The sequence below is a fragment of the Scyliorhinus torazame genome, chromosome 16 (genome assembly GCF_047496885.1).
Source record: "Scyliorhinus torazame isolate Kashiwa2021f chromosome 16, sScyTor2.1, whole genome shotgun sequence".
NCBI lineage: Eukaryota > Metazoa > Chordata > Chondrichthyes > Carcharhiniformes > Scyliorhinidae > Scyliorhinus > Scyliorhinus torazame.
Genome location: NC_092722.1, coordinates 159977740 through 160002888, shown reverse-complemented (window position 1 = coordinate 160002888; position 25149 = coordinate 159977740). Strand labels below are relative to the sequence as shown.

The following is a 25149-nucleotide window of genomic DNA, read 5'->3' as shown; positions in this document are numbered from 1 at the left end:
CCTTGCTTAAGTTCCTTCCTACTTTCCTTATATTCCACACAGGATTCATCTATTCCCAGCCTTCTAGCCCTGACAAATGCCTCCTTTTTCTTTTTGACGAGGCCTACAATATCTCTCGTTATCCAAGGTTCCTGAAACTTGCTGTATTTATTCTTCTTCCTCACAGAAACATGCCGGTCCTGAATTCCTTTCAACTGACACTTGATAGCCTCCCACATGTCAGATGTTGATTTACCCTCAAACATCCGCCCCCAATCTAGGTTCTTCAGTTCCCGCCTAATATTGTTATAATTAGCCTTCCCCCAATTTAGCACATTCACCCTAGGACCACTCTTATCCTTGTCCACCAGCACTTTAAAACTTACTGAATTGTGGTCACTGTTCCCGAAATGCTCCCCTACTGAAACTTCTACCACCTGGCCGTGCTCATTCCCCAATACCAGGTCCAGTACAGCCCCTTCCCGAGTTGGACTGTCTACATATTGTTTTAAGAAGCCCTCCTGGATGCTCCTTACAAACTCTGCCCCGTCTAAGCCCCTGGCACTAAGTGAGTCCCAGTCAATACTGGGGAAGTTGAAGTCTCCCATCACAACAACCCTGTTGTTTTTACTCTTTTCCAAAATCTGTCTACCTATCTGCTCCTCTATCTCCCGCTGGCTGTTGGGAGGCCTGTAGTAAACCCCCAACATTGTGACTGCACCCTTCTTATTCCTGATCTCTACCCATATAGCCTCACTACCCTCTGAGGTGTCCTCCCGTAGCACAGCTGTGATATTCTCCCAAACCAGTAGAGCAACTCCGCCACCCATTTTACATCCCCTTCTATCCCGCCTGAAACATCTAAATCCTGGAAAGTTTAGCTGCCAATCCTGTCCTTCCCTCAACCAGGTCTCTATAATGGCAACAACATCATAGTTCCAAGTACTAATCCAAGCTCTAAGTTCATCTGCCTTACCCGTAATACTTCTTGCATTAAAACATATGCACTTCAGGCCACCAGACCCGCTGTGTTCAGCAACTTCTCCCTGTCTGCTCTGCCTCAGAGCCATACTGGCCCTATTCCCTAGTTCTCCCTCAATGCTTTCACCTTCTGACCTATTGCTCCCGTGCCCACCCCCCGCCATACTAGTTTAAACCCTCCTGTGTGACACTAGCAAACCTCGCGGCCAGGATATTTATGCCTCTCCAGTTTAGATGCAACCCGTCCGTATACAGGTCACACCTGCCCCGGAAGAGCTCCCAGTGGTCCAGATAACGGAAACCCTCCTTTCTACACCAGCTGTTTAGCCACGTGTTTAACTGCTCTATCTTCCTATATCTAGCCTCACTGGCACGTGGCACAGGGAGTAATCCCGAGATTACAACCCTAGATTTCCTGTCTTTTAACTTTCTGCCTAGCTCCCTGAATTCCTGCTGCAGGACCTCATGCCCCTTCCTGTCTATGTCGTTAGTACCAATATGTACAATGACCTCTGCCTGTTTGCCCTACCCTTCAGGATGGCCGCTACCCGTTCGGAGACATCCTGGACCCTGGCACCAGGGAGGCAACATACCATCCTGGAGTCTCTTTCACATCTACAGAAGCGCCTATCTGTGCCCCTGACTATAGAGTCCCCTATGACTATTGCTCTTCTGCGCTTTGACCCTCCCTTCTGAACATCAGAGCTAGCCGTGGTGCCACTGCTCTGGCTGCTGCTGTTTTCCCCTGATTGACTATCCCTCCCGACAGTATCCAAAGGGGTATACCTGTCCGAGAGGGGGACAACCACAGAGAATTCCTGCACTGACTGCCTGCCCTTTCTGGTTGTCACCCATTTCTCTGCCTGTACCTTGGGTGTGACCACATTTATATAACTGCTATCTATGACACTTTCCGCCACCTGCTTGCTCCAAAGTGCATCCAACTGCTGGTCCAACCGAACCATGCGGTCTGTGAGGCGCTCCAGTTGGATGCACTTTCTGCAGATGAAGCCATCCAGGACGCTGGAAGCCTCCTGGACCTGCCACATCTCACAGTCAGAGCACTGCACCCCTCTAATTGACATTGTGTCAATTAATTAGTAAATTAAATTTAAAAGTTTAAAAAAAAGTTACTGTTAACTATATGTTTCCTAGCACTAGATTTCTACTATAAATGTGAAAGCTAAATACAGTACTCTCCGATCTCCGGCTTAGATACCCCTCTAAATTATAATTAAGTAATAGGTAATTATGTTTAATTAGTTTAACAATGCTTAATTTTTTAATTTAGTGTAGATTCCCAACCAGCCAATCAGGTCACAGCTTTTCTGTGATGTCACTTCAGATGATATTCATCATCATCAAAGTTAAGTACATCTCGGCATAAATAAATGAGTAACAAATAATACTCCAAGTAATATAACACATTGGTCTGGATTTTTTGGATGGGGAAGTTTCCCACCCATCCCACTGATACTGGCTGCCCCATTTCCTTGGATGTCTAATTGGCTGGAGATGGGATTTCTGTCCCTCAGTTGGCCAATCTGATGGCTGGTTGTTCCGTAGTCCCAGCAGTGCGAGGAGCACAGTGGCTAGCTCTGGGACTACAAATGGTCCCACAATTCTCGTCCTGGGGTGGAATTCTCCCATCTGGGACCAAGTCGCAAGACGGGGTCAGGAACGGGGAGCATTTTCCATTCTGGATGCTGGTGGGAAACTACGCCATGTCCACTGGCCCCCACCTCATTAACTATGCTTCCAGCGGCTTAGCCCTGTATTCTGTATCGGGTATGCATGATGGCATATTGGGGTGTCGTATTGAAAAGGTGCCCAACATCACTGACCACAGTTGAAGAAAGAAGGTGGATCACCAAGAACACTGTGAGACTGCAGAAGATGGACCTCCTTGATGACACTGAATTTAGAAGGTCCATCTGCAGATGTTTCACTCACACTGCTGTAGTGTTCTCGGGTCCAGGGTTTCTGGCAGTCTCCATCCCGAACTCGAGAGGCAGCCCCAGATATTGTTCAGGTGAATCCCAAAATCTGCATGCCACGTTGTTCTAGACTGGCATGTTTTCCTGCTAGTGTTGTGGAGAATCGTCAGTGGGGGGACCTCATCGGCATCCCATGATCGGCCATTCATCTGCGTGCCATTAGCGGAATGCATCTCAGTTCCACGGTCGCACCAGCGGGTTTTCCAATCTGCCACAGGGTTCACCAGCGGAAAACCCCAGGAAAACCAGTTTTGGACTGCTATTGACTCCTGCCAGTGCGGGAATGTAAAATTCTGCCCAACGTTTTGGGTCCTTTTGTCAAAATAATAACTGTGTGCTGCAACGTTCTTGAAGTCCACCAGTGTTTTCATTTGCTACAGATTATGCTTTGTATTGTTTGGATAGGGCCAACTAGGCGCAAGAAACTAATACTGGGGGTATGTGGGAGGATCTGATTTCTAAATTCGTGGGGTGGGCCAACTCACTGGTTGCTGTTTAATGGTAGGGTTAGTTGTCTCCATGGAGTCTTGTGAGCAAGAGTGTGAGCAAGAGGCATTCGAAGGAGTCGTTGGGGCTCTGTTGGTATTGAATCAGATTGGAGACCATCTGCTGAACACTCTGTTCCTCAGTGTGATCACTGGGGCATCCCCAATGTCCCATCATCAGTGTTTTACCGTAGGAATTCCATTCCCTGACACTTCTGCCTAAGCACCCGCATCTCCTCCACCTTTTCCTCAATACCAACATTGTGGCCAATTGTTCTACTATCTTTCTTGGCTCAGTATTCATTTTACTGATGTCTCTTTTGAATCTTTTTGGGATGCTTTTCCATGTTAAAGACACAGGTGCAGGAATCTGAAACAAAAACAGACAATCTCAGCAGATCTGGCAGCATCTGTCAAAGCTTTGACAAAGAGTCATCCAGACTCGAAATGTTAGCTCTGCACAGATGTTGCCTGACCTGCTGAGGTTGTCCAGCATTTTATCTTTTTATTGCACTGTATAATGCAAGTTGTTGCTCCTGTTGAAGTGTTGGGTACTCTGAGACACAGACGAACCAACACGGTTGCGATTGGTACAACTCAGTTTTATTTCTTTTAACTATTTATATAACAAACTCTAGTACTCAGCACATGGTGACTGTCTGAGTGTCTGGCATGGAGGTCCTTGCCCTGAGCCGTCTCCTGCTGGACTGCCCAGAAAGTGTTGTGTTCCTTGTTTAGTACTGTGTATGCTCTTGTCTGTGATTGGCTGTCGTGTTGTGTGTGCTAATTGGTCCGTTGATCTGTCCATCATTATGTATGTGTGTATGTGCTGTGATGTTCACTTGAATATCATGACATCCCCCCTTTTTACCCGATTATGTGCCTACGTGGTTATAAATAGAGATGTGCACTGAGTGCAGCTAAATGTGTGTGTGTGTAATATTTACAGCATGTACATGGGGCTTAACTATATACAAGGGGCGATGTCGGGTGTGACATAATAAGGAGGTTGTACCATAACAAAGAACGTGGAAATGTGGAACGATAAAACGAATTCCTGTAACAATAAGAACATAAACATATTAAAACAGTGGTTGCATGAGTTCCACGTGTAAACAGTCTCATAAGTCCAGTCTAGTAGGTGTGCGACGAATTTGGGTTGACCGCCTCAAGGGTGGGTCTGGAACCACCGGCTGAGGTGCGGGCCTGGCCACGGGCGCCAACTGAAGGGGCATGGTAGCAGGCAGCTCCACAAAGTCACTATCAGGAACCACAGGAGGACACGGTGTCAGTGTAAGGTCTCGTTGCGAGCGTGGAAGTAGGCGAAGAGCCCAGCGATTGTGCCTACGCACGGATCCATCAGTAATGCGAACCAGGAACGAGCGGGGAGCCACACGTCGGAGAACTTTGGCAGGTGCTGACCAGCCACCTTCTGGTAGGTGGATGCGGACTTCGTCTCCAGGGGCCAGGGCGGGAAGATCAGTTGCCCGTGTGTCATATGACCTCTTCTGGCGACCGCGCTGCAGTTGCATCCTGTGCAGTAACGGAGCATGATCTATTGTGGGTGCCAGGATGGAAGATTTGTGGGTAGGTTTTAATTCACTTCTGGTACCATGAAGTGTTGGGTACTCTGAGACACAGACAGACCAACATGGTTGTGATTGGTACAACGCAGTTTTATTTCTTTTAACTATTTATATAACAAACTCTGGTACTCAGCACATGGTGACTGTCTGGCATGGAGGTCCTTGCCCTGAGCCGTCTCCTGCTGGACTGCCCAGGAAGTGTCATGTTCCTTGTTTTATACTGTGTATGCTCTTGTCTGTGATTGGCTGTCGTGTTGTGTGTGCTAATTGGTCCGTTGATCTGTCCATCATTATGTATGTGTGTATGTGCTGTGATGTTCACTTGAATATCATGTCACCTGTCACTTCACTATTTGGACTCTACTGACTGGGCTGGAGAGATTTTCCAATTTTCAGTGAAGATACATGAATAGGTCTGTAGCTTGTGGACTGACTTTGAAATTAGTAGAGCAATCTTACTCATGGAATCATTGAGTTAAGGGAATGGAAAGATCCCCAGAACAAAGTTTCCCCTAGTGGACTGCACTTTATTTGCACTAAAGACACACTGGCTGTGTGGATTGTCCATGTTAGTAAATTAGTGGTATGTATCTCAATCCACTGACAGTTTAATGCCCATTTATAGAGATTAACTGAAGTGATTGTTTGTTATAAGGAAAGGAATGTACAAATTCGTTTTCACTCCAGTAACATCATTATAGCTGTGAAAGGTTCATTCGAATGGCTGTTCCGCTGCTAGCTTCCAAAGTGGTGCAATGGTGTTTTTAATACTGAGAGTATGATTTTTAAGTTTAGGAAAATGTGTAATTTTGTTCTAGTGATATAACTGCATATTGGCTTTCTTCCTGTTCAACTGTAGGATACTGCAAAGCCGCATAAAAAGAGGAAGGGCCCTCTAAGTGGATCTCGTTCAAGTAAATATGGTAAAAATGATCAGAATGTGAATGAGGAGCTGCCAGGTTTGAAGAGTACAGGAGCTGCCAGTAACCAGGCCCATACATCCCACAAACATTCTGCTCCCAGCCTTCAAGGAGCTGCTGCTGCACCGGCTACACAGAGTATCAGGTAGGAAATGGAAGTGAGGAAATCTTTTTAATAGGACAATGCATGAACTGATACTTTTTCAGAGCACACGGTGAATGGTGCACACCCTTTGCACTGCTGATTCAATGGACAAAAGTGCTGTTTGTTCATTTTGTTTTTGTTGCCTATTTTCATCCTGTTGCTGAGTGATCAGGTTTCTCGTCAACAATTTTGTCTAATGTAAGCTATTAAAATTTATCCCGTTTTTTTCCCCACAAATGCTGGGACTCATTGTCAGTGCTTATGATATATCAGTGGCTTTTGGCTGAACCAATAGCAGCTAATGAACTGGGCTATAGGGTACCTGGACACTGCAACTGCTTTTGCACCAAGCCTTCAGATATGTGGTAGAAATGGGACCTTGTGCCGTTTTAAGGATGGGAATCTTATGATCGTGTTTAGGGGACCAACGACTGCTTCCCAACGACTCCTGAAAAGCCTCTGACCTATAATTATATGGAGCCACTTCTGGGGGTCTGTGACAGCAGCTAAAAGAAGCTTTTCGTGCCTCAAGTATGCAAATGAGGAGTTTGACGCCTGTTTTAGGTTCCTTCACATAACCTTCCTGTCCAGCCAGAAGGACTGTTACCTTCAGTTCCACAGTCACCATCACTGCCTCCCTTCCCCTTCATTGCCCACTGCAACACCTCTCCTGGGCCCTATCTTTGAGGCGATGGGCCCAATACCTAAACTTTAACCATTCTTTCAGAGTGTGTGCTTTGAAAAGTGTTGATGAATTTCCAACCCATAGTGTAAATGAAACCCTGTCTACACCGAGCAGTTACATTTTGAGTGTTTCCATAATGAATGCAGCAACGCCAACATTATGTTAATTGCAAGTCCATTGACTCTTTGACACCCAGTTTGACATTGCACAGAACACATGCAGGAAAATGCCAAATGTAAAAGGGTGCTCCCTTCACTGAACCTCACACTGCCTCACTCTGGAGTCGGGTTGTTTGGTTGCTCCAGATTTTCATTCCAGTTGTAGTATCAATTTGAAAGCTAATAATTTCTGCCTCGGTGATTTGTGAGACAGGGATTTCAAAAGGTTAAATCGTTCAGCTGGAAGGGCATTTTAAATGAGCAAGACAGTGGATAAAATTGTTACATTGCTTGCTGTCTGAGATTGTCATTTCCCTCTTGATCAGACTCGCTTTGGTCTTCAAATGTTAGGGTTACTGTTGAGACATGGGGATAATTTTCAACTTCACTGCCAGGTAAGAATGGATCATTCACCTGTTACAGAACACAATTGCAATCAATGGCTGGGCTATTCAATTCGTCAGGTGACTGTCCAGATGTTGAAGTTATAAATTACCCCGACAGTCTCTCAAAAACCCTCACATAAATAATAGGAAGATAGCAGCAAGTTTCTTCAACATGTTATTAAATTATGAATAATGTGATCTGTTACACCTCAGCTACCTGAACCCTACCCAATATTCTCCTTTGAACAGCCAAGAACAATGGCAGTCATAATGTGATTGAATTCAATGTAGAGTTTGGAAAGAAGAAACACAAAACAGTTACTGGGAAGGTTGATTTTAATGAAACGAGAGAGAGATTATCCACAATAATCTGTTAATGGGAGGTGGTCCAAAATAAATTGAAGCAATTTATACCCTTTGAGAAATAAGAGCTCTATTTACAAAAAAAAGAACAGCATCTGGACAAGGCTGCTATGAGATTCATGCAACCACGACAACAAAGGTTCAAAGTTCAACTGGGGGGGTGGAGTTTGAAGGGAGGCCAGGGGGCTGACAAAGACAAGAGGGCAATGCATGAGGAGGGCTGTGCAAGAAGTGGGGGAAGGGTGAGGGCTCATGATGGCAGGCAGAAGGGCAAGGAGGTGGATGAAGAAGACAAACAATGGAAGACCGAGGGGAGGGAAGCCGTACACCGACAAGGCTGCACGAAAAGCTCACAAACAAGGAGGTCAAAGGGATACCACATCATTTACTGGAAGGGGATACACAAAGACTCCAGGCCCACGGTGGGGCATGGGCGCCTGGCAGGTAATGGGCTTGGGGGGAGGGTGGTTGAATTGAGGAACAGACTTCTCCTTCATGCTGCTAGTCTTTTGCCTCTGAATTACTGATATCCTGCACAGCCTGGAGAAGACAGGTGGGCTGGAGAGAGTGACTGGACAGGTATTTAAATATACCAGTAGGACCTTCAAACCCGCCAGCTGATAGCAGGCTGATGGGTCACCTGCCGACCCACCAGGAGATTCGGAGGGGAACTCGCCTGTGCATAATTAATGAGATTCCAAGTGCAGAATCTGGCGCAGGATCCTGCTGCTCTGGCCAGCGGGAAAGGCACCGTCGGAGCCCTCATCATGGCACATATTCTCCAAAAGGGAGAATTCCGCCACATGCCCAGGACCAGATAGTTTTCACCCTATGGTTTTAAAGAAGCCAGGTGAGAACATTATAGATGCCCGAACTATAATCGATCACAGGTTCTCTCGATTTGGGAACTGTTCTTATAGATTGGAAAATGATTCTGCTATTTAAGAAAGGTGAGTAAGTGAAACCTGGGAATATTAAACCAGTTAGTTAATCTTAAACCATATCTGTTGTGAAATTACTAGAGTTGGTAATGAAGGATAAAGTGACTGAACACCCTTAAAGATTTTACCTGATCAGTGTGATCCAGCACGAATTCCGATTCATTTTCTTTTGAAGACAGTAATGGACATGGGAATGTCTATGGCTGTCCACCTGCTAAGCTTACCCCAGTAACACAGTAGGAGAGTAGACCCTGAAACTGGCTGCCTGTCCGCCCTATGGAAATAAATGAAGAAGGGTCAGTTGAGTGTCATGATATCCATATTAACATATCATGGTGCAATCACACGCACACACTGATGGACAGGTAGACGGACTAATCAACACACACGCAACATCACAGCTAATCACCAGTGAGAGCACACGCACTATAAAACAGGGAACACCACAGTTCCTGCTCATTCCACCAGGAGATAGCTCAGAGCACAGAGCTCACAGCGTGTCACTCAGACATACACCATGTGCTGAGTGTCTCTCTAAGATAGTGCCAGGGCTGGGTCCACAGGTTCACTGGTGAAGTACGAACCACAGCCAGAAGTTAACAGTAGTTATTGTACAGAATAATAAAACAGAGTTGTACCATCGACAACCGTGTTGGTTCATTTGTATATCGGAACATCCAACACGACATGATACCAGGTTTGGAAACTCGGCAGCAACTGTGAGACCTACCTGCACCTCTTCAGAGATCCGCCAACCTGCGCCATGGACACCATCAGCCCGCCGCAGCCGCTCCAAATCGCTGGAAATCTCGGCGTCAACTGGAAGCTGTTTAAACAGCGCTTCCAGCTCCTCCTAGAAGCCACAGACAGGGAGAATGCATCGGACACCAGGAAGATCGCCCGCCTCCTCTCCATGGCGGGGCAACACGCCATCCACATCTACAACTCCCTGGAATTCGCGGAAGGCGAGGACAAGACGAAGTACAAGACGGTCCTTCTAAAATTTGAGCAACACTTCAGCGGCGAAGTGAGTGAGAACTTCGAGAGGTACCTCTTCCAGCAGCACCTGCAGGGTAAGGATGAGCTTTTTCAATCTTTTTTGACACACCTCTGTATCCTCGCGCAGTCCTGCGGCTATGAGGCCACCTCCGATTCCATGATTCGGGACCAGATCGTTTTTGGGGTCACCTCGGACACCCTACGCCAGCAGCTCCTCAAAATAAAGAGCCTCACCCTAGCCACCGCCATCGAAACCTGCGTCCTCCATGAAAACGCGACCAGCCGGTACTCCCAATTCCAAGCGGCAGAATCGGCACGGCAGGGGTCCTACGAGGCCGAGCGGGTCCAGTCGATCGAGTTCCTCCTGGCCTGGACGAGGGCGGCCATTTTGCGCGCTTTCCGATGCCTCCCACGCTTGTATGTGCCAAAAGAGGGGGCATCGACGCAGAGCGACGTGACGCGCAGGCGCACTCTACGCAGGACCGAACCGCGCATGCGCATCGAACGCCATGACGTCACGACGTGCAGCAACTGTGGATCCGCACACTTAAAGCAGCAATGTCCAGCCAAAACTCGACAATGCTTCCGCTGTGGCAAGATGGGCCACTACGCTGCCTGCTGACGAGCAGCTCAACCTGTCAATGCTCCGCAATTCCGCCAGCCTCGCAGGGACTTGCGGGCCATTCAGCCTCCATACACCGAGTCATACCCTGACGACGTACAGACCGGTGATACCGACGACCGGGAACCCTTCCGTGTTGCGGTAATCGACAGAAATCGGATGTCCCCAAATAGGACCCACCAGCCGATGCCAGTGCACAGCGTTAATCCGGGCGATGAATCGTGTGCCACCCTAACGGTCAACCTGAATTCATCGCCCACCTACTAGACTGGACTTATGAGCATGTTTGCACATTGGACTCACTGAATTGTTGTGCAACAATGTTAACGTGTTTCTTTTTTTGTCGTTCCAGGAGTTCTCTTTCGATATTTGATGATTGCACTTGTTTTGTTTGTGGTACAACCTCGTTGCTCTGTTGCACTGACACCTTCCTATGTATATAGTTTAGCCTCATGTACATGTTGTAAATATTGCACACACATACTCAGCCGCACTCAGTACACTCAAATATTTATTACCATGTAGGCACATATTCTTGTGAAAAGGGGGGATGTCATGATATCCATATTAACATATCATAGTGCAATCACACACACACACTGATGGACAGGTCGACGGACCAATCAACACACACACGCAACATCACAGCCAATCACCAGTGAGAGCACACGCACTATAAAACAGGGAACACCACAGTTCCCGCTCATTCCACCAGGAGATAGCTCAGAGCACAGAGCTCACAGCGTGCCACTCAGACATACACCATGTGCTGAGTGCCTCACCAAGATAGGGATAGGGCTGGGTCCACAGTTTAACTGGTGAAGTACGAACCACAGCCAGAAGTTAACAGTAGTTATTGTACAGAATAATAAAACAGAGTTGTACCATCTACAACCGTGTTGGTTCGTTTGTATAGCTGAACACCCAATACGACATTGAGCTTGCTAAAAAGCCAGTTGCCCTCGATAATAACCTGTCTGCGTCATAACACGTTTGGAGTGGGTTGACGGGCGAGAGGAGGCAGAATGTTTTTGTAAAAATGTTTTTTAAATAGCGGGAAGGAAGGTGGGGTCGTATTTTTGGGGGCTGCCTTTTTGCACATCTGAGAGCAGCCCCCCCACCCCTAAGGTAGTACTTCCCTTTCTTCCTTCCTGCCTGCTCTCTAAATCCCATTAAACCCCCCTCTCTGTCCAATACCCCAGACGTGCCTCACTCTGGGATCCATTGGGCCTTTGTCACCTGACTGGCAGTTCCCACTACTGAGCTCTTGGTCCCGTTGAGAGTGCTGGAGCTGCTGGCCATCTAATTGGCCAGCAGCTTCTTAGGGTGGGACATCCCATCCAGTGGGGGGCAGAAGTCCTACTCTCCACATATTTAGCCTGCCTGTCCCCATGCCCACATGTCTGTCCTTGGCCTGCTGCAATGTTCCAGTGAAGCTCAACGCAAACTGGAGGAACAACATTTCATCTTCCGGTTAGGCAATCTACAGCCTTCCGGTCTCAACATTGAATTCAACAACTTCAGATGATTAGCTCCACCCCACCTCGACCCATTTGTTTTCATCCCATTTTAACTGTCTTTTACCATTTCTTTCTTTCTTAATATATATTACCCCCCCACCCCCCACATCTTATCCACCTTTCCTTACCCTTTCTCCACTTTGCTTCCCTCTTCCTCTCGCCCCACATCTACATCTGTCAGAGTTTACCCTCTGGTGTCAGTTTCTCTGCTGTTTGGCCTTTCATACCTTTTGTTCTCTCTGGGGACTGCCATTAGCACTCTTTCCCCTTGGTTTCTGTGGCCATTAGCACCCGGTTCCCCTGGGTTTCTGTGGCTATGACCCATCTTTCATTCCCACTCCACAGTATAAATATTTCCCGCTTTCTCTGACTGTTAGCTTTGACAAAGGGTCATCGGACTCGAAACGTTAGCTCTTTCCTCTCCCTACAGATGCTGCCAGACCTGCTGAGATTTTCCAGCATTTTCTCTTTCGTTTCAGATTCCAGCATCCGCAGTAATTTGCTTTTATGAGGCATGTTATGGTTGCAGGGCAGGCTGGCATGGAGCGAGTAACGTTGAGTCGGCTTTCCTTCCTGCGGATGTTGAGAAGGGGGAATGGGGCTATGGTAGGGGGTAATCATTGCCCGACCACCCATAAAAAGCAGCCCTTTGTTTCCAATGGGGCATAGATTGCATTGTCTTTATTTGTAATGATTGCATTGATCAGGGGAAAGGCTGCTGATTTGTACATTTACACACACATTACAATTGTTACTTATTCAAAGAATTGTTTCTTTGTCAATTTTATCTTACTGATAGTCTTGATAGTGAAAACATCCCAGCAGACCTTCAGGTAAAACAAAGTGATAGCATCCAGACCGCAGTTGGACCAGCTGTTCCTGGGTACGTAACGAGTTGTCTGGGTGTGTGGTTTAACAAAATAATTAATGCATGAGTCTTCTGTGGAATTTACTTTGTTTTTCAATTGATAAATGAAGTGAATGAGTGGAGCATCTAAAACCGCGATTGATCGACGTTGTCAGAATGTCACTTCAGTTGCATTACAGCACACTGTTTCACTCTGTGCATGAGCGTTCTGGAGCGCAGTATTGTGTGCATGTTACAAATATAAAATATAAAGATTGAAGATAATTTCCCCCAAAAGACTTCAAAAATAACTTAATTTTGGAAGTGAAAATTTGGAGTTTCACTGAAGTTGAGTGGTGTTGATGGCATTTGTTGGGACTGCAGACGCATGTTCGCTTTCAAACTTTTGTTCGATATATCAGGGATGGTGCGGTGTGAGTGAACAGCGATAGTAACCAAGATCATGTACTGTGTACTGGAATAGAGGGTAGGCTGATGAATTACAGTACAGTGCATATCCATGGTTATTACTGCTGCAAGATAGGGAGTGGTATCTGTCGTATTTGTGAGTGACGGATAGCTCTTTACACAGTCCCCTTTGTTCCCATTTGCATGCAGGAACCCCTGGGGTCAGTAACATTGTCATGTTTGACATTTGCATGACATCACTTTGTTTTCAGCTAACTCTATGTTCTGTATATAGTCCGGTTTATGTCGGCATTTAACGTATGCAGACTGTGTGTGTGACAGATTGTAATTGAACATCAACAATGCAGCTTTTATTAATTCAGTTACTTGGAGTAGAGAGACACGAGAGAGGGCACAGAGAGGATTTACAAGGGTAGTGTCAGGAATGAAGAATTTTAGCTCTGAAGGCAGATTGGATAGGTTGGGGTGGTTTTCTTTGGAAGAGAGGAGGCGGAGGGGAGAATAAATTGAGGGGACTGGACAGAGTGGATAAGAGGGTCTTAGTTTCATTCGCAGAGACGTCAATTACGAGGGGGTGCCGATTTAAAATAATTGGTCGAAGGATTAGATGGGAGTTGAAGAGTAAGGGGAAATGAAGAGCATTTTCTTCTCTTAGAGAATGTTGGGGCTTAGATCTCACTGCCTGAATGGCTAGTAAAGGCAACAACCCTCATCAAGTACTTGAATATGCACCTGAAGTGCTGTGATCTACAAGGCGATGGGCCAAGAGCTGAGAAGTAGGATTAGGATGGACTATTCTTTTTCAGTTGAACACAATGGATTGAAAGGCCTCCTTCTAGGCCAAACAGCCTATGGACGAATGTGCATGTGTTCTAGTCTATCATCAACATCTCTTCAGATTTCTTATTTTGCAAGTGACTTAATGGACCAGGCAATGTGTGATTCAACCAACTGAGCTGGAACAATCTGAATAAATTTGAAGTCAAACTGAATTGTGCAAGGTTCACACTTTGGTGCCATTTGCAGCACTATTCTCACTTCATATAAAAGAAGCAAAAAAGTTGAGAGGGAGTAGCTGAAAGTTATGACCCTTCCATTTCTATTAGCTTAGTGTTTTAAAGGCCACCTTTATTTTTAATTGCTTTTCACTTTGCTCATGGAGCCATAGTGGGGCCAATTTCCGAACTCATTGCGATGCTATGGTCGCCTGTGGACTTGCCTGATTGCAGCAGCAGGAGGCCAGAAACATTTTCAAGCTCAGGCCTCACCTCCATCATTTTGACAAGTTTCCATGCGGCTCCCTGGCTCCTAGAAATCATGTGGAAAAATCTACCGCTCCTGTTTCCAGAGTTGCCTCCAGAAGCCATTTTAAGGACCATTAGTTAAGCTGCTCCACATCCACTGCAAATGGATGACTGCACTGCCCATTGGTAACTGAAGCTTGTGCGATAGGGGTCCTGCAACTGGCATTGGACCCTGATTTAATTAGCTGCACATTTCGAGGCCTGAGCATGAATTGAGTGATGAAAGCCTCGGGCATCCAGCTGGTTGGGGTGATGGGGGTGGGGTGGATGAGGTGGGGAGGGGTGGGGCCACTGGTGTGAGATGTGGGGTGGGGGGTGAAGGAGATACTCTTTTACAATCAACTTCTGCCTAATGACCCATTTTCAACAGGCAGATGCAATAATGCACCCAATAGGGTAACACGCACTAAAATTAGAATTTTCTGTTTCAGGAATCAATTTTTTTGTTGTTTAAAAAGTGAGTTTTTTGTTGGGTAGTTTAAACAGCTGGAGCTTAGTACAGACCATTGCATTTAAGTGCAGGAACACGTTGAGGCAGGCATTTGAAGCCCATGTGGATTAATTTGTATTTGGCACATCAGGGGCGAGATTCTCAGACCCCCCGCCGGGTCGGAGAATTGGCGGGGACTGCCGTGAATCCCGCCCCCGCCGGTTGCCGAATTCTCCGGCACCGGAGATTCGGCGGGGGCGGGAATCGCGGCGCACCAGTTGGCGGCCCCCCCCCCCCCCGCGATTCTCCGGCCCGGATGGGCCAAAGTCCCGCTGCTAGGATGCCTGTCCTGCTGGCGTGGATTAAACCACCTCTCTTACTGGCGGGACACGGCGGCGCGGGCAGGCTCTGGGGTCCTTGGGGGGGGGGCGCGGGCCGATCTGGCCCCGGGGGGTGCCCCCCCCGGTGACCTGGCACGCGATCGGGGCCCACCGATCCGTGGGCGGGCCTGTGCCGTGGGGGCACTCGTTTCCTTCTGCCTTCGCCATGGTCTCTACCATGGCGGAGGCGGAAGAGACCCCCTCCACTGCGCATGCGCGGGGATGCCGTGAGCGGCCGCTGACGCTCCCGCGCATGCGCCGCCCGGAGATGTCATTTCCGCGCCAGCTGGCGGGGCACCAAAGGCCTTTCCCGCCAGCTGGCGGGGCGGAAATCAGTCCGGCGCGGGCCTAGCCCCTCAAGGTTAGCGCTCGGCCCCCCAAGATGCAGAGGATTCCGCACCTTTGGGGCGGTGCGATGCCCGACTGATTTGCGCCGTTTTTGGCGCCGGTCGGCGGACATCGCGCCGATACCGGAGAATTTCGCCCCTGAAGTCAAATGATGTCAGCAAATACCTGGGGCCTACAACCTAATCACACACTTAAAACCAAGGTACTTGTGACACATGCTGGCTAATTTGTTCTTCACAGCAGTAGCTTCTCGTACTTGCTCTTGCCAGGGGAACGGTTTAGGTTTTAATTAAATTTGAAAGCATCTTTAGTAAATATTAACTTATGCCAAAAGAGTAAATTCAAATACTGTCAAATTGCTACACAGTAACATACTGTACTGTGGTCATCAAGGCATTCCAGCTTCTTCTTTCAAGTAACGGTGGAAGCAAGTTTCTTTGGAGAGTGTGCTGTGCTGCTGTGATAGGCCAGTGGCAAATAAACGGTGCCAGCCAGCTGTTCAGAGAAATAGTTGCACCAGAAATTCCTGGGTCAGTTCATTTGCACATACATTGTCATCAGTAGTGTAAACCCTGGATAAAATGGGCATGATTAGTTGGAATGCATGGAAGAGGGAGTTTAACTGCAAACGTGAGCATCGGACTTGGTGAACAAGGTGAGGAAGAAATAGTGCTGGCCGCGCCCAACTCAAACTGCGCAGTTTTTGTTAACCATTCTTTTCAAGAGTTGTATCTTCTGCGAGTGTACTTGTATCAAACAGCAGCCAGACAAGACAATTGTGGATGATAACAGACCCGTTACTCCTTCCGGTCTCCAAGTCCTGCTGGAGAAAACTGAAGTTTGGAGGTGCAAACTCTTTTAAACAATGGAATTGAACATTCTTCAGCAGTTCAGGAAGGCAGCTCACCACCACCTTCTCAGGTTTCTCCTCTGGGTACAATTTACCGGTTGCGTCCCACCGTAATCGGAGCGGGATACGGCTGGTAGATCCCGGGAGAGGCCTCCCCCGGGATTGTTGACGGCAATTGCAGGAGGTGTCACGATCTGGATCCCAACCACAATGGGCGGCACCAGTCTTGCATGGTTAAGAACCCACTTAGCCGTGCTGACGCCGGATCGAATGGCCACCCGGCATCTACCGGCCTCGCCGAGGAGACTCCAGCCGAGCGCTGATTAGTACCTGGTCCTCACATCCGGGGATCAGGAGTACCGGCACTTGGTAGGAGGAGGGGGCAGGGGTTCTCCCAGGCCATCGGAGGCGCCAAGGTGGTTGGCCTCTGAGCAGGGTGGCACCCTGGCACTATCAACCTAGCACCCTGGCAGGGTCACTGTCGGGGTGCCAGGCTGGAATGCCAAGGTGCCCGGCTGGCATTTTACCTGCCAGTTTTGGCATGCCAGTGCTAAAGGAGAACCAGGCATCGTGCCTCAATGACTACTGTCCGGTGGCCCTGACTTCAGTCGTAATGAAGTGCTTCGAGAGGTTGATCATGAAGCGCATCACCTCCATACTCCCAGAACACCTTGATCTGCTGCAATTCACATGCCGTCGCAACCGGTCCACAGCAGGCGCCATTTCCCTGGCCCTACACTGATCCATCGAGCATCTCAACAACAAAGACCCCAACATCAGACTCCTATTTATTGACTACAGTTCCGCCTTCAATACCATAATTCCAGCCAAGCTCAAATCAAAGCACCAAAACCTAGGACTTGGCTCCTCACTCTGCAACTGGATCCTCGATTTTCTGATCAACAGACCACAGTCAGTAAGAATGAACAACAACACCTCCTCCACAATAGTCCTCAATGCCGGTGCCCCGCAAGGCTGCGTACTTAGCCCCCTATTCTATTCCCTGTACACACACGACTGCGTGGCAAAATTTGGTTCCAACTCCATCTACAAGTTTGCTGACGATACGACCATAGTGGGCCGGATCTTGAATAACGACGAGTCAGAATACAGGAGGGAGATAGAGAACCTAGTGGAGTGGTGCAGCGACAACAATCTCTCCCTCAATGCCAGCAAAACTAAAGAGCTGATCATTGACTTCAGGAAGCACTGTACACACCCCTGTCAGCATCAATGGGGCCGAGGTGGAGATGGTTAGCAGTTTCAAATTCCTAGGGGTGCACATCTCCAAAAATCTGTCCTGGTCCACCCACATCGATGCTACCACCAAGAAAGCACAACAGCGCCTAAACTTCCTCAGGAAACTAAGGAAATTCGGCATGTCCACATTGACTCTTACCAACTTTTACAGATGCAGCATAGAAAGCATCCTATCAGGCTGCATCACAGCCTGGTATGGCAACTGCTCGGCCCAGGACCGCAAGAAACTTCAGAGAGTCGTGAACACCGCCCAGTCCATCACACAAACCTGCCTCCCATCCATTGACTCCATTTACACCTCCCGCTGCCTGGGGAAAGCAGGCAGCATAATCAAAGACCCCTCTCACCCGGCTTACTCACTCTTCCAACTTCTTCCATCGGGCAGGAGATACAGAAGTCTGAGAGCACACATGAACAGACTCAAAAACAGCTTCTTCCCCGCTGTTACCAGACTCCTAAATGACCCTCTTATGGACTGACCTCATTAACACTACACCCTGTATGCTTCATCCGATGCCGGTGCTTATGTAGTTAGATTGTACACCTTGTGTTGCCCTATTATGTATTTTCTTTTATTCCCTTTTCTTCCCATGTACTTAATGATCTGTTGAGCTGCTCGCAGAAAAATACTTTTCACTGTACCTCGGTACACGTGACAATAAACAAATCCAATCCTGTGCCGGGGATCAGGCCCGGGAGTGCCCTGCCCATCGGGTGGGGTGTGGGGGGCCCCTGACAACCACCTTATAGGTGAGTTGGGGCATTGTGGGGGTTCAGAGTTACATAGGGAGGGTTGGGAGATCAGAGCATCATTTAAAAATGGCGCCCTGATCTCTTCCTGCACTGAGGAGTTCCACTCGCACTGTTAGGTAGCGCCGGGAAAGATCCCGCTAAGCCTGCCCAGAACAGACTCTGATTTTCTTTGGTTAGATCGCACCCTCAATATCTAACTCTGGTTTACATCTTGTTCTCCTCCCACTGTTCCTCTATACCCTGCTACTCCACTACGTACAGAGTTCGTCAAAGTACGTAATCATTCGGGTTCTGGTTAGGTGCGCTCAGTGTGCATGTGGAGTTCGCCCTGTGCTGTGCTTCGATTCAGAGTCCTCCCCCCTCCATCTATACCTACTTCCTCCTCCCATTTTTCCCTTATCTCGTCCAGCGGTGAGCTCCTCTAACAGTTGCCTGCACAGGTCCCCACAGTTCCATCTCCCTAGGTCGCCCGCATTCAACAGTTCCTCAACTAGCGACTGTCCTGGTATCTGGGGATATATTGTCAAAGAACAAGGAACAAAGAAAAATTACAGCAGAGGAACAGGCCCTTCGGCCCTCCAAGCCTGCGCCGATCCAGATCCTCTATCTAAAACTGTTGCCTATTTTCTAAGGATCTGTATCCCTCTGCTCCCTGCCCATTCATGTATCTTTCTAGATACATCTTAAATGACGCTATCGTGCCCGCCTCTACCACGTCCGTCGGCAATGCGTTCCAGGCACCCACCACCCTCTGCGTAAAGAGCTTTCCACGCATATCTCCCTTGAACTTTTCCCCTCTCACCTTGAACTCGTGACCCATAGTAATTGAGTCCCCCACTCTGGGAAAAAGCTTCTTGCTATCCACCCTGTCTATACCTCTCATGATTTTGTAAACCTCAATGAGGTCCCCCCTCAACCTCCATCTTTCTAATGAAAATAATCCTAATCTACTCAGCCTCTCTTCATAGCTAGCGCCCTCCATACCAGGCAACATCCTGGTGAACCTCCTCTGCACCTTCTCCAAAGCATCCACATCCTTTTGGTAATGTGCGACCAGAACTGTATGCAGTATTCCAAATGTGGCCGATCCAAAGTCTTATACAACTGTAACATGACCTGCCAACTCTTGTACTCAATACCCCTTCCGATGAAGGAAAGCATGCTGTATGCCTTCTTGCCCACTCTATCGACCTGCGCAGCCACCTTCAGGGTACCCAGATCTCTCTGCACATCAATTTTCCCCAGGGCTTTTTCATTTACCATATAGTTCGCACTTGAATTGGATTTTCCAAAATGCATCACCTCGCATTTGGCCGGATTGAACTCAATCTGCCATTTCTCCGCCCAACTCTCCAATCTATCTATATTCTGCTGTATTCTCTGACAGTCCCCTTCACTATCTGCTACTCCACCAATCTTAGTGTCATCTGCAAACTTGCTAATCAGACCACCTATACCTTCCTCCAGATCATTTATGTATATCACAAACAACAGTGGGCCCAGCATGGATCCCTGTGGAACACCACTGTTCACAGTTCTCCATTTTGAGAAACTCCCTTCCACTATTACCCTCTGTCTCCTGTTGCCCAGCTAGTTCTTTTCCATCTCGCTAGTACACCCTGGATCCCATGAGACTTCACTTTCTCCATCAGCCTACCATGGGGAACCTTATCAAATGCCTTACTGAAGTCCATGTATATGACATCTACAGCCCTTCCCTCATCAATCAACTTTGTCACTTCCTCAAAGAATTCTATTAAGTTGGCAAGACATGAACTTCCCTGCACAAAACCATGTTGCCTATCACTGATAAGCCCATTTTCTTCCAAATGGGAATAGATCCTATCCCTCAGTATCTTCTCCAGCAGCTTCCCTACCCCTGTCATCAGGCTCACTGGTCTATAATTACCTGGATTATTCCTGCTACCCTTCTTAATAAGGGGACAAAATTAGCAATTCTCCAGTCCTCCGCTACCTTACCCGTGTTCAAGGATGCTGCAAAGATATCTGTTAAGGCCCCAGCTATTTCCTCTCTCACTTCCCTCAGTAACCTGGGATAGATCCCATCCGGACCTGGGGACTTGTCCACCTTAATGCCTTTTAGAATACCCAACATATCCTCCCTCCTTATGCCGACTTGACCTAGAGTAATCAAACACCTATCCCTCACCTCAACATCCGTCATGTCCCTCTCCTTGGTGAATACCGATGCAAAGTACTCGTTAAGAATTCCACCCATTTTCTCTGTCTCCACGCATAACTTTCCTCCTTTGTCCTTGAGTGGGCCAACCCTTTCTCTAGTTACCCTCTTGCTCCTTATATATGAATAAAAGGCTTTGGGATTTTCCTCAACCCTATTTGCTAAAGATATTTCATGACCCCTTTTAGCCCTCTTGATTCCTCATTTCAGATTGGTCCTACATTCCCGATATTCTTCCAAACCTTTGTCTGTCTTCAGTCGCCTAGACCTTATGTATGTTTCCTTTTTCCTCTTAGCTAGTCTCACAATTTCGCCTGCCATCCATGGTTCCCTAATCTTGCCATTTCTATCCCTCATTTTCACAGGGACATGTCTATCCTGCATTCTAATCAACCTCTCTTTAAAAGCCTCCCACATATCAAATGTGGATTTACCTTCAAACAGCTGCTCCCAATCCACATTTCCCAGCTCCTGCTGAATTTTGAATCCCCCAATTTAGCACTCTTCCTTTAGGACTACTCTCGTCTTTGTCCATGAGTATTCTAAAATTTACAGAATTGTGATCACGATTCCCAAAGTAATCCCCGACTGAAACTTCAACCACCTGGCCGGGCTCATTCCCCAACACCAGGTCCAGTATGGCCCCTTCCCGAGTTGGACTATTTACATACTGCTCTAGAAAACCCTCCTGGATGCTCCTTACAAATTCTGCTCCATTTAGACCTCTGACACTAAGTGTATCCCAGTCAATGTTGGAAAAATTAAAATCTCCTATCACCACCACCCTGTTGCTCCTACATCTTTCCATAATCTGTTTACATATTTGTACCTCTATCTCACGCTCGCTGTTGGGAGGTCTGTAGTACAGCCCCAACATTGTTACCGCACCCTTCCTATTTCTGAGCTCTGCTCATGCCGCCTCATTGCTCGAGTCCTCCATAGTGCCCTCCTTCAGCACAGCTGTGATATCCTCTCTGACCAGTAATGCAACTCCTCCATCCCTTTTACCTCCCTCTCTATCCCACCTGAAGCATCGATATCCTGGGATATTTAGTTGCCAATCATGCCCTTCCCTCAATCAAGTCTCAGTAATAGCAATAACATCATACTTCCAGGTACTAATCCAAGCTCTAAGTTCATCTGCCTTACCTATTACACTTCTTGCATTAAAGCAAATGCACCTCAGACCACCAGTCCCTTTGCATTCATCATCTGCTCCCTGCCTACTCTTCCCCTTAGTCACGCTGACTTCATGATCTAGTTCCTTATAGGCTTTAGTTACTACCTCCTTACTGTCCACTAACCTCCTCATTTGGTTCCCACCCCCCTGCCACATTAGTTTAAACCCTCCCCAACAGTGTTAGCAAAAGCACCCCCAAGGACATTGGTTCCAGTCCAGCCCAGGTGTAGACCGTCCAATTTGTAGTAGTCCCACCTCCCCCAGAACCGGTCCCAATGTCCCAAAAATCTGAACCCCTCCCTCCTGCACCATCTCTCAAGCCACGCATTCATCCTGCCTATTTTTTCATTTCTACTCTGACTACCACGTGGCACTGGAGCAATGCTGAGATTACGACCTCTGAGGTCCGACTTTTTAACTTGGCTCCTAACTCCCTAATTCTGCTTGTAGGACCTCATTCTGTTTTTTATCTATATCATTGGTGCCTATATGCACCACGACAACTGGCTTTTCACCCTCCCCCTTCAGAATGTTCTACAGCTGATCTGAGACATCCTTGACCCGTGCACTTGGGAGGCAACATACCATTCGGGTGTGTCGTTTTCAACCACAGAACCGCCTATCTACTCCCCTTACAATTGAATCCCCTATGACTATCGCCCTTCCACTCTTTTTCCCGCCCTTCTGTACAGCAGAGCCAGCCACGGTGCCATGAACCTGGCTACTACTGCCTTCCCCAGGTGAGCCATCGCCCCCAACAGTATCTAAAACGGTATACCTGTTTTGGAGGGAGATGACCGCAGGCGACACCTGCACTGCCTTCCTGCTTTTTCTCTGCCTTTTGGTCACCCATTCCCTTTCTCCCTCAGCAATTCTAATCTGTGGTGTGACCAATTTGCTAAACGTGCTATCCACGGCCTCCTCAGCATCGCTGAGTCCATCCATAGCTCCACAGACGTCATGCGGTCTGACAAGAGCTGCAACTGGACACACTTCCCGCACGTGAAGGAGCCAGGGACATCAGCCACATCCCTGAGCTCCTACATTGCGCAAGAGGAGCATAACACGGGTCTGAGATCCCCTGCCATTTTTGTCACTTGACAACAGCTCATCCACAAACCACCTTCTGGATGCAGTGACTGCAATGCACTGATGCAAATTTTCCATGCAACAGCCAATCAGCGGCTCCGCTCTGCTGCCCTCTGTTGGATGCTTGCCTTCACTTGAACACGGAGAGTGTCTTGCTCAGGTACACCTTCTGGATACGGCGACTGCAAAGCACTGATGCAAATTTCCCCTGCAACAGCCAATCAGCGGCTCCGCTCTGTTGCCCTCTGCTGGATGCTTGCCTTCACTTGAACATGGAGGGTGTCTTGCTCGGGTACACCTTCTGGATACAGTGACCGCAATGCACTGATGCAAACTTTCCCCGCAACAGCCAATCAGCAGCTCCGCTCTGCTGCCCTCTGCTGGATGTCGTTTCCTTTTGGAGGAAAGTTTTGGCCTGTATGTGTCTTAGTTTGTTTCTTTTTGATAGCTGGAACCTCCGTAATTTCTTCCAAGGTCGCTATTCTGTCTGTGTGCATGTCCCTAACCATCAATTTCCCCTCATCATGTCTCCACCTTTTGAAGGTGGCATCTATTATTACGGGAGTAAACCTGTGGTTAGTGCAGACATGGGGCCATAGGGGACACCTCATCTGATACCACGTTCGGAGCGTGGCTACCATCACTGGGCTTCCTGAGTACTTGGTCGGGGGAGGAATTGGGGTGTGGTTGTGACAAGGACTTGGAGGGATGTTCCTATGCAGGAGTTTTAAACCACCTTCACCCACCCCCTCACTCTTTCTTTTGTGGCTGCCCACTGGTAAAACTCTAGGTTTGGGAAGGCCAGGCCTCCGTGTTTTTCCTCCTTTGTAGGTCCTTTTTTTATCCTCAGGTTCTCTCCCCCCCGCTCGCACCCACTCCCCGCGCAAACACACAAACGCCATGATTAGTTTGTCTACCGCTTTAAAGAATGCCTTGGGGATGTAGATCGAGGGGGGCCTGAACAGCAAGAGGAGCCTGGATAGTACATTCACTTTGATCCTGTGCACTGTCCCTGGCTGGGCTCAATATCACATTCAGCAGGCGCCTTATATTCAATGTTAGCTGCTTGTCCTTGACAAAGCCTAACTGGTCCTCCTCGATTACCTCTGGCACGCAACTCTCCAGCTGCTTAGCCAGGGTTTTTGCCAGGATTATTGGGTCCACATTGAGTAGCGAGATGGGCCTGTAGGACCAGCACTCAGTCGGGTCTTTGTTCTTTTTGGGTATCAGCGATGTTGGTTCGTCTGTACCTCAGAGCACCCAACACCACAACCGCCGGTGCGGTGAAATAGTATTCCCTGCCCTGGAACGTCACCCAGAGCTTGGTGGGGAACAGCATTCCAAACCGGACATTGTTTTTATAGAGGGCCACCTTGTCTTTGTCAAATTCTGCCTGCCACTTGGCCAGGTCTGCTCCAATGTCTTGGTACACCCGGATTGAGTGACCCTCAGCATTGCTGAACCCTGTGTGTTTTGCCCAGTTTAAGATCTTTTCCCAGTCTTGGTACCGGTGCAGCTTCGCAATGATGGCCCACGGCTGTTCCCCGGCCTTGGGCTTTGGCTGGAGTCATTTGTGGGCTCTGTCCACTTCTGGAGGCTTGGGGAAGCTTCCCTTCCAACCAGTTTGCCAGTGTCTGGGCTATGTACTCTGTACGGTTCCTGCCCCACAATGCTAAGGTTCTGGCGGCGTGACCAATTTTCTTGGTCCTCGCTTGCAGGGTGACCAGCGTCTCCGCTACCGGCACTTTCACCGTTGCTGGCATCTCCATTTTGATGGCTTTCTTGAGCTCTTGGAGTTCCTGCAATAGGGAATCCCTCCATTTGTTCATCAGGGGGAAGTCCTGAGTACGATCCGGCGATCCTTCCTGCTCAGGTGTGGCCGGGACCTCGTCACCCCGCATGTTTACCATTGCCTCGGTCTTCCTCTCACAGCTCTTACTGCCTTTGTTGTCTCTTCAGCCCCTAGGGTTGATGCTGCTTGCATGACTTGATGGTGTTGGAGAAGGGTGATGGTGTTTACTCTCAAATGTAGCAGGCTATTTTGGGTTGAATGTGCTTAAATCCGAGTTTCAAGGGGGAGAGCCACATTTTGTGTACCCTGTCAGCACATCCCTGTCACTGGAAGTCCTGACTGCAATCTTAATCAAAGGCCTCACAAGGAACCCATTGGCCCTTCCCTGCTAATCCAACCCAATGGGATCCAATGGTGATGGTAAAGTCAGTGCATCAGATTGCAGTACAGAGAAAAAAATGCAAGTTAGGGGTCAACTGTATATTTCCAAGGAAGCCACTGCACTGCCATTTCAGTCTGC

At 48.2% G+C, this 25149-nt stretch overlaps 1 protein-coding gene across 2 annotated transcripts in view; it reads left to right on the top strand.

The window, feature by feature from the left end:
• Nucleotides 1-25149, top strand: part of LOC140393173 (uncharacterized) — a 384488-nt gene that overhangs the window by 35303 nt on the left and 324036 nt on the right. The window contains exons 2-3 of one of the 2 annotated variants that reach the window (XM_072479311.1): nt 5888-6093; nt 12567-12650. In XM_072479311.1, coding sequence (XP_072335412.1) covers nt 5888-6093; nt 12567-12650 — 290 coding nt within the window. The remainder of the gene's footprint in view (nt 1-5887; nt 6094-12566; nt 12651-25149) is intronic. The other variant, XM_072479313.1, reaches the window with a different exon arrangement.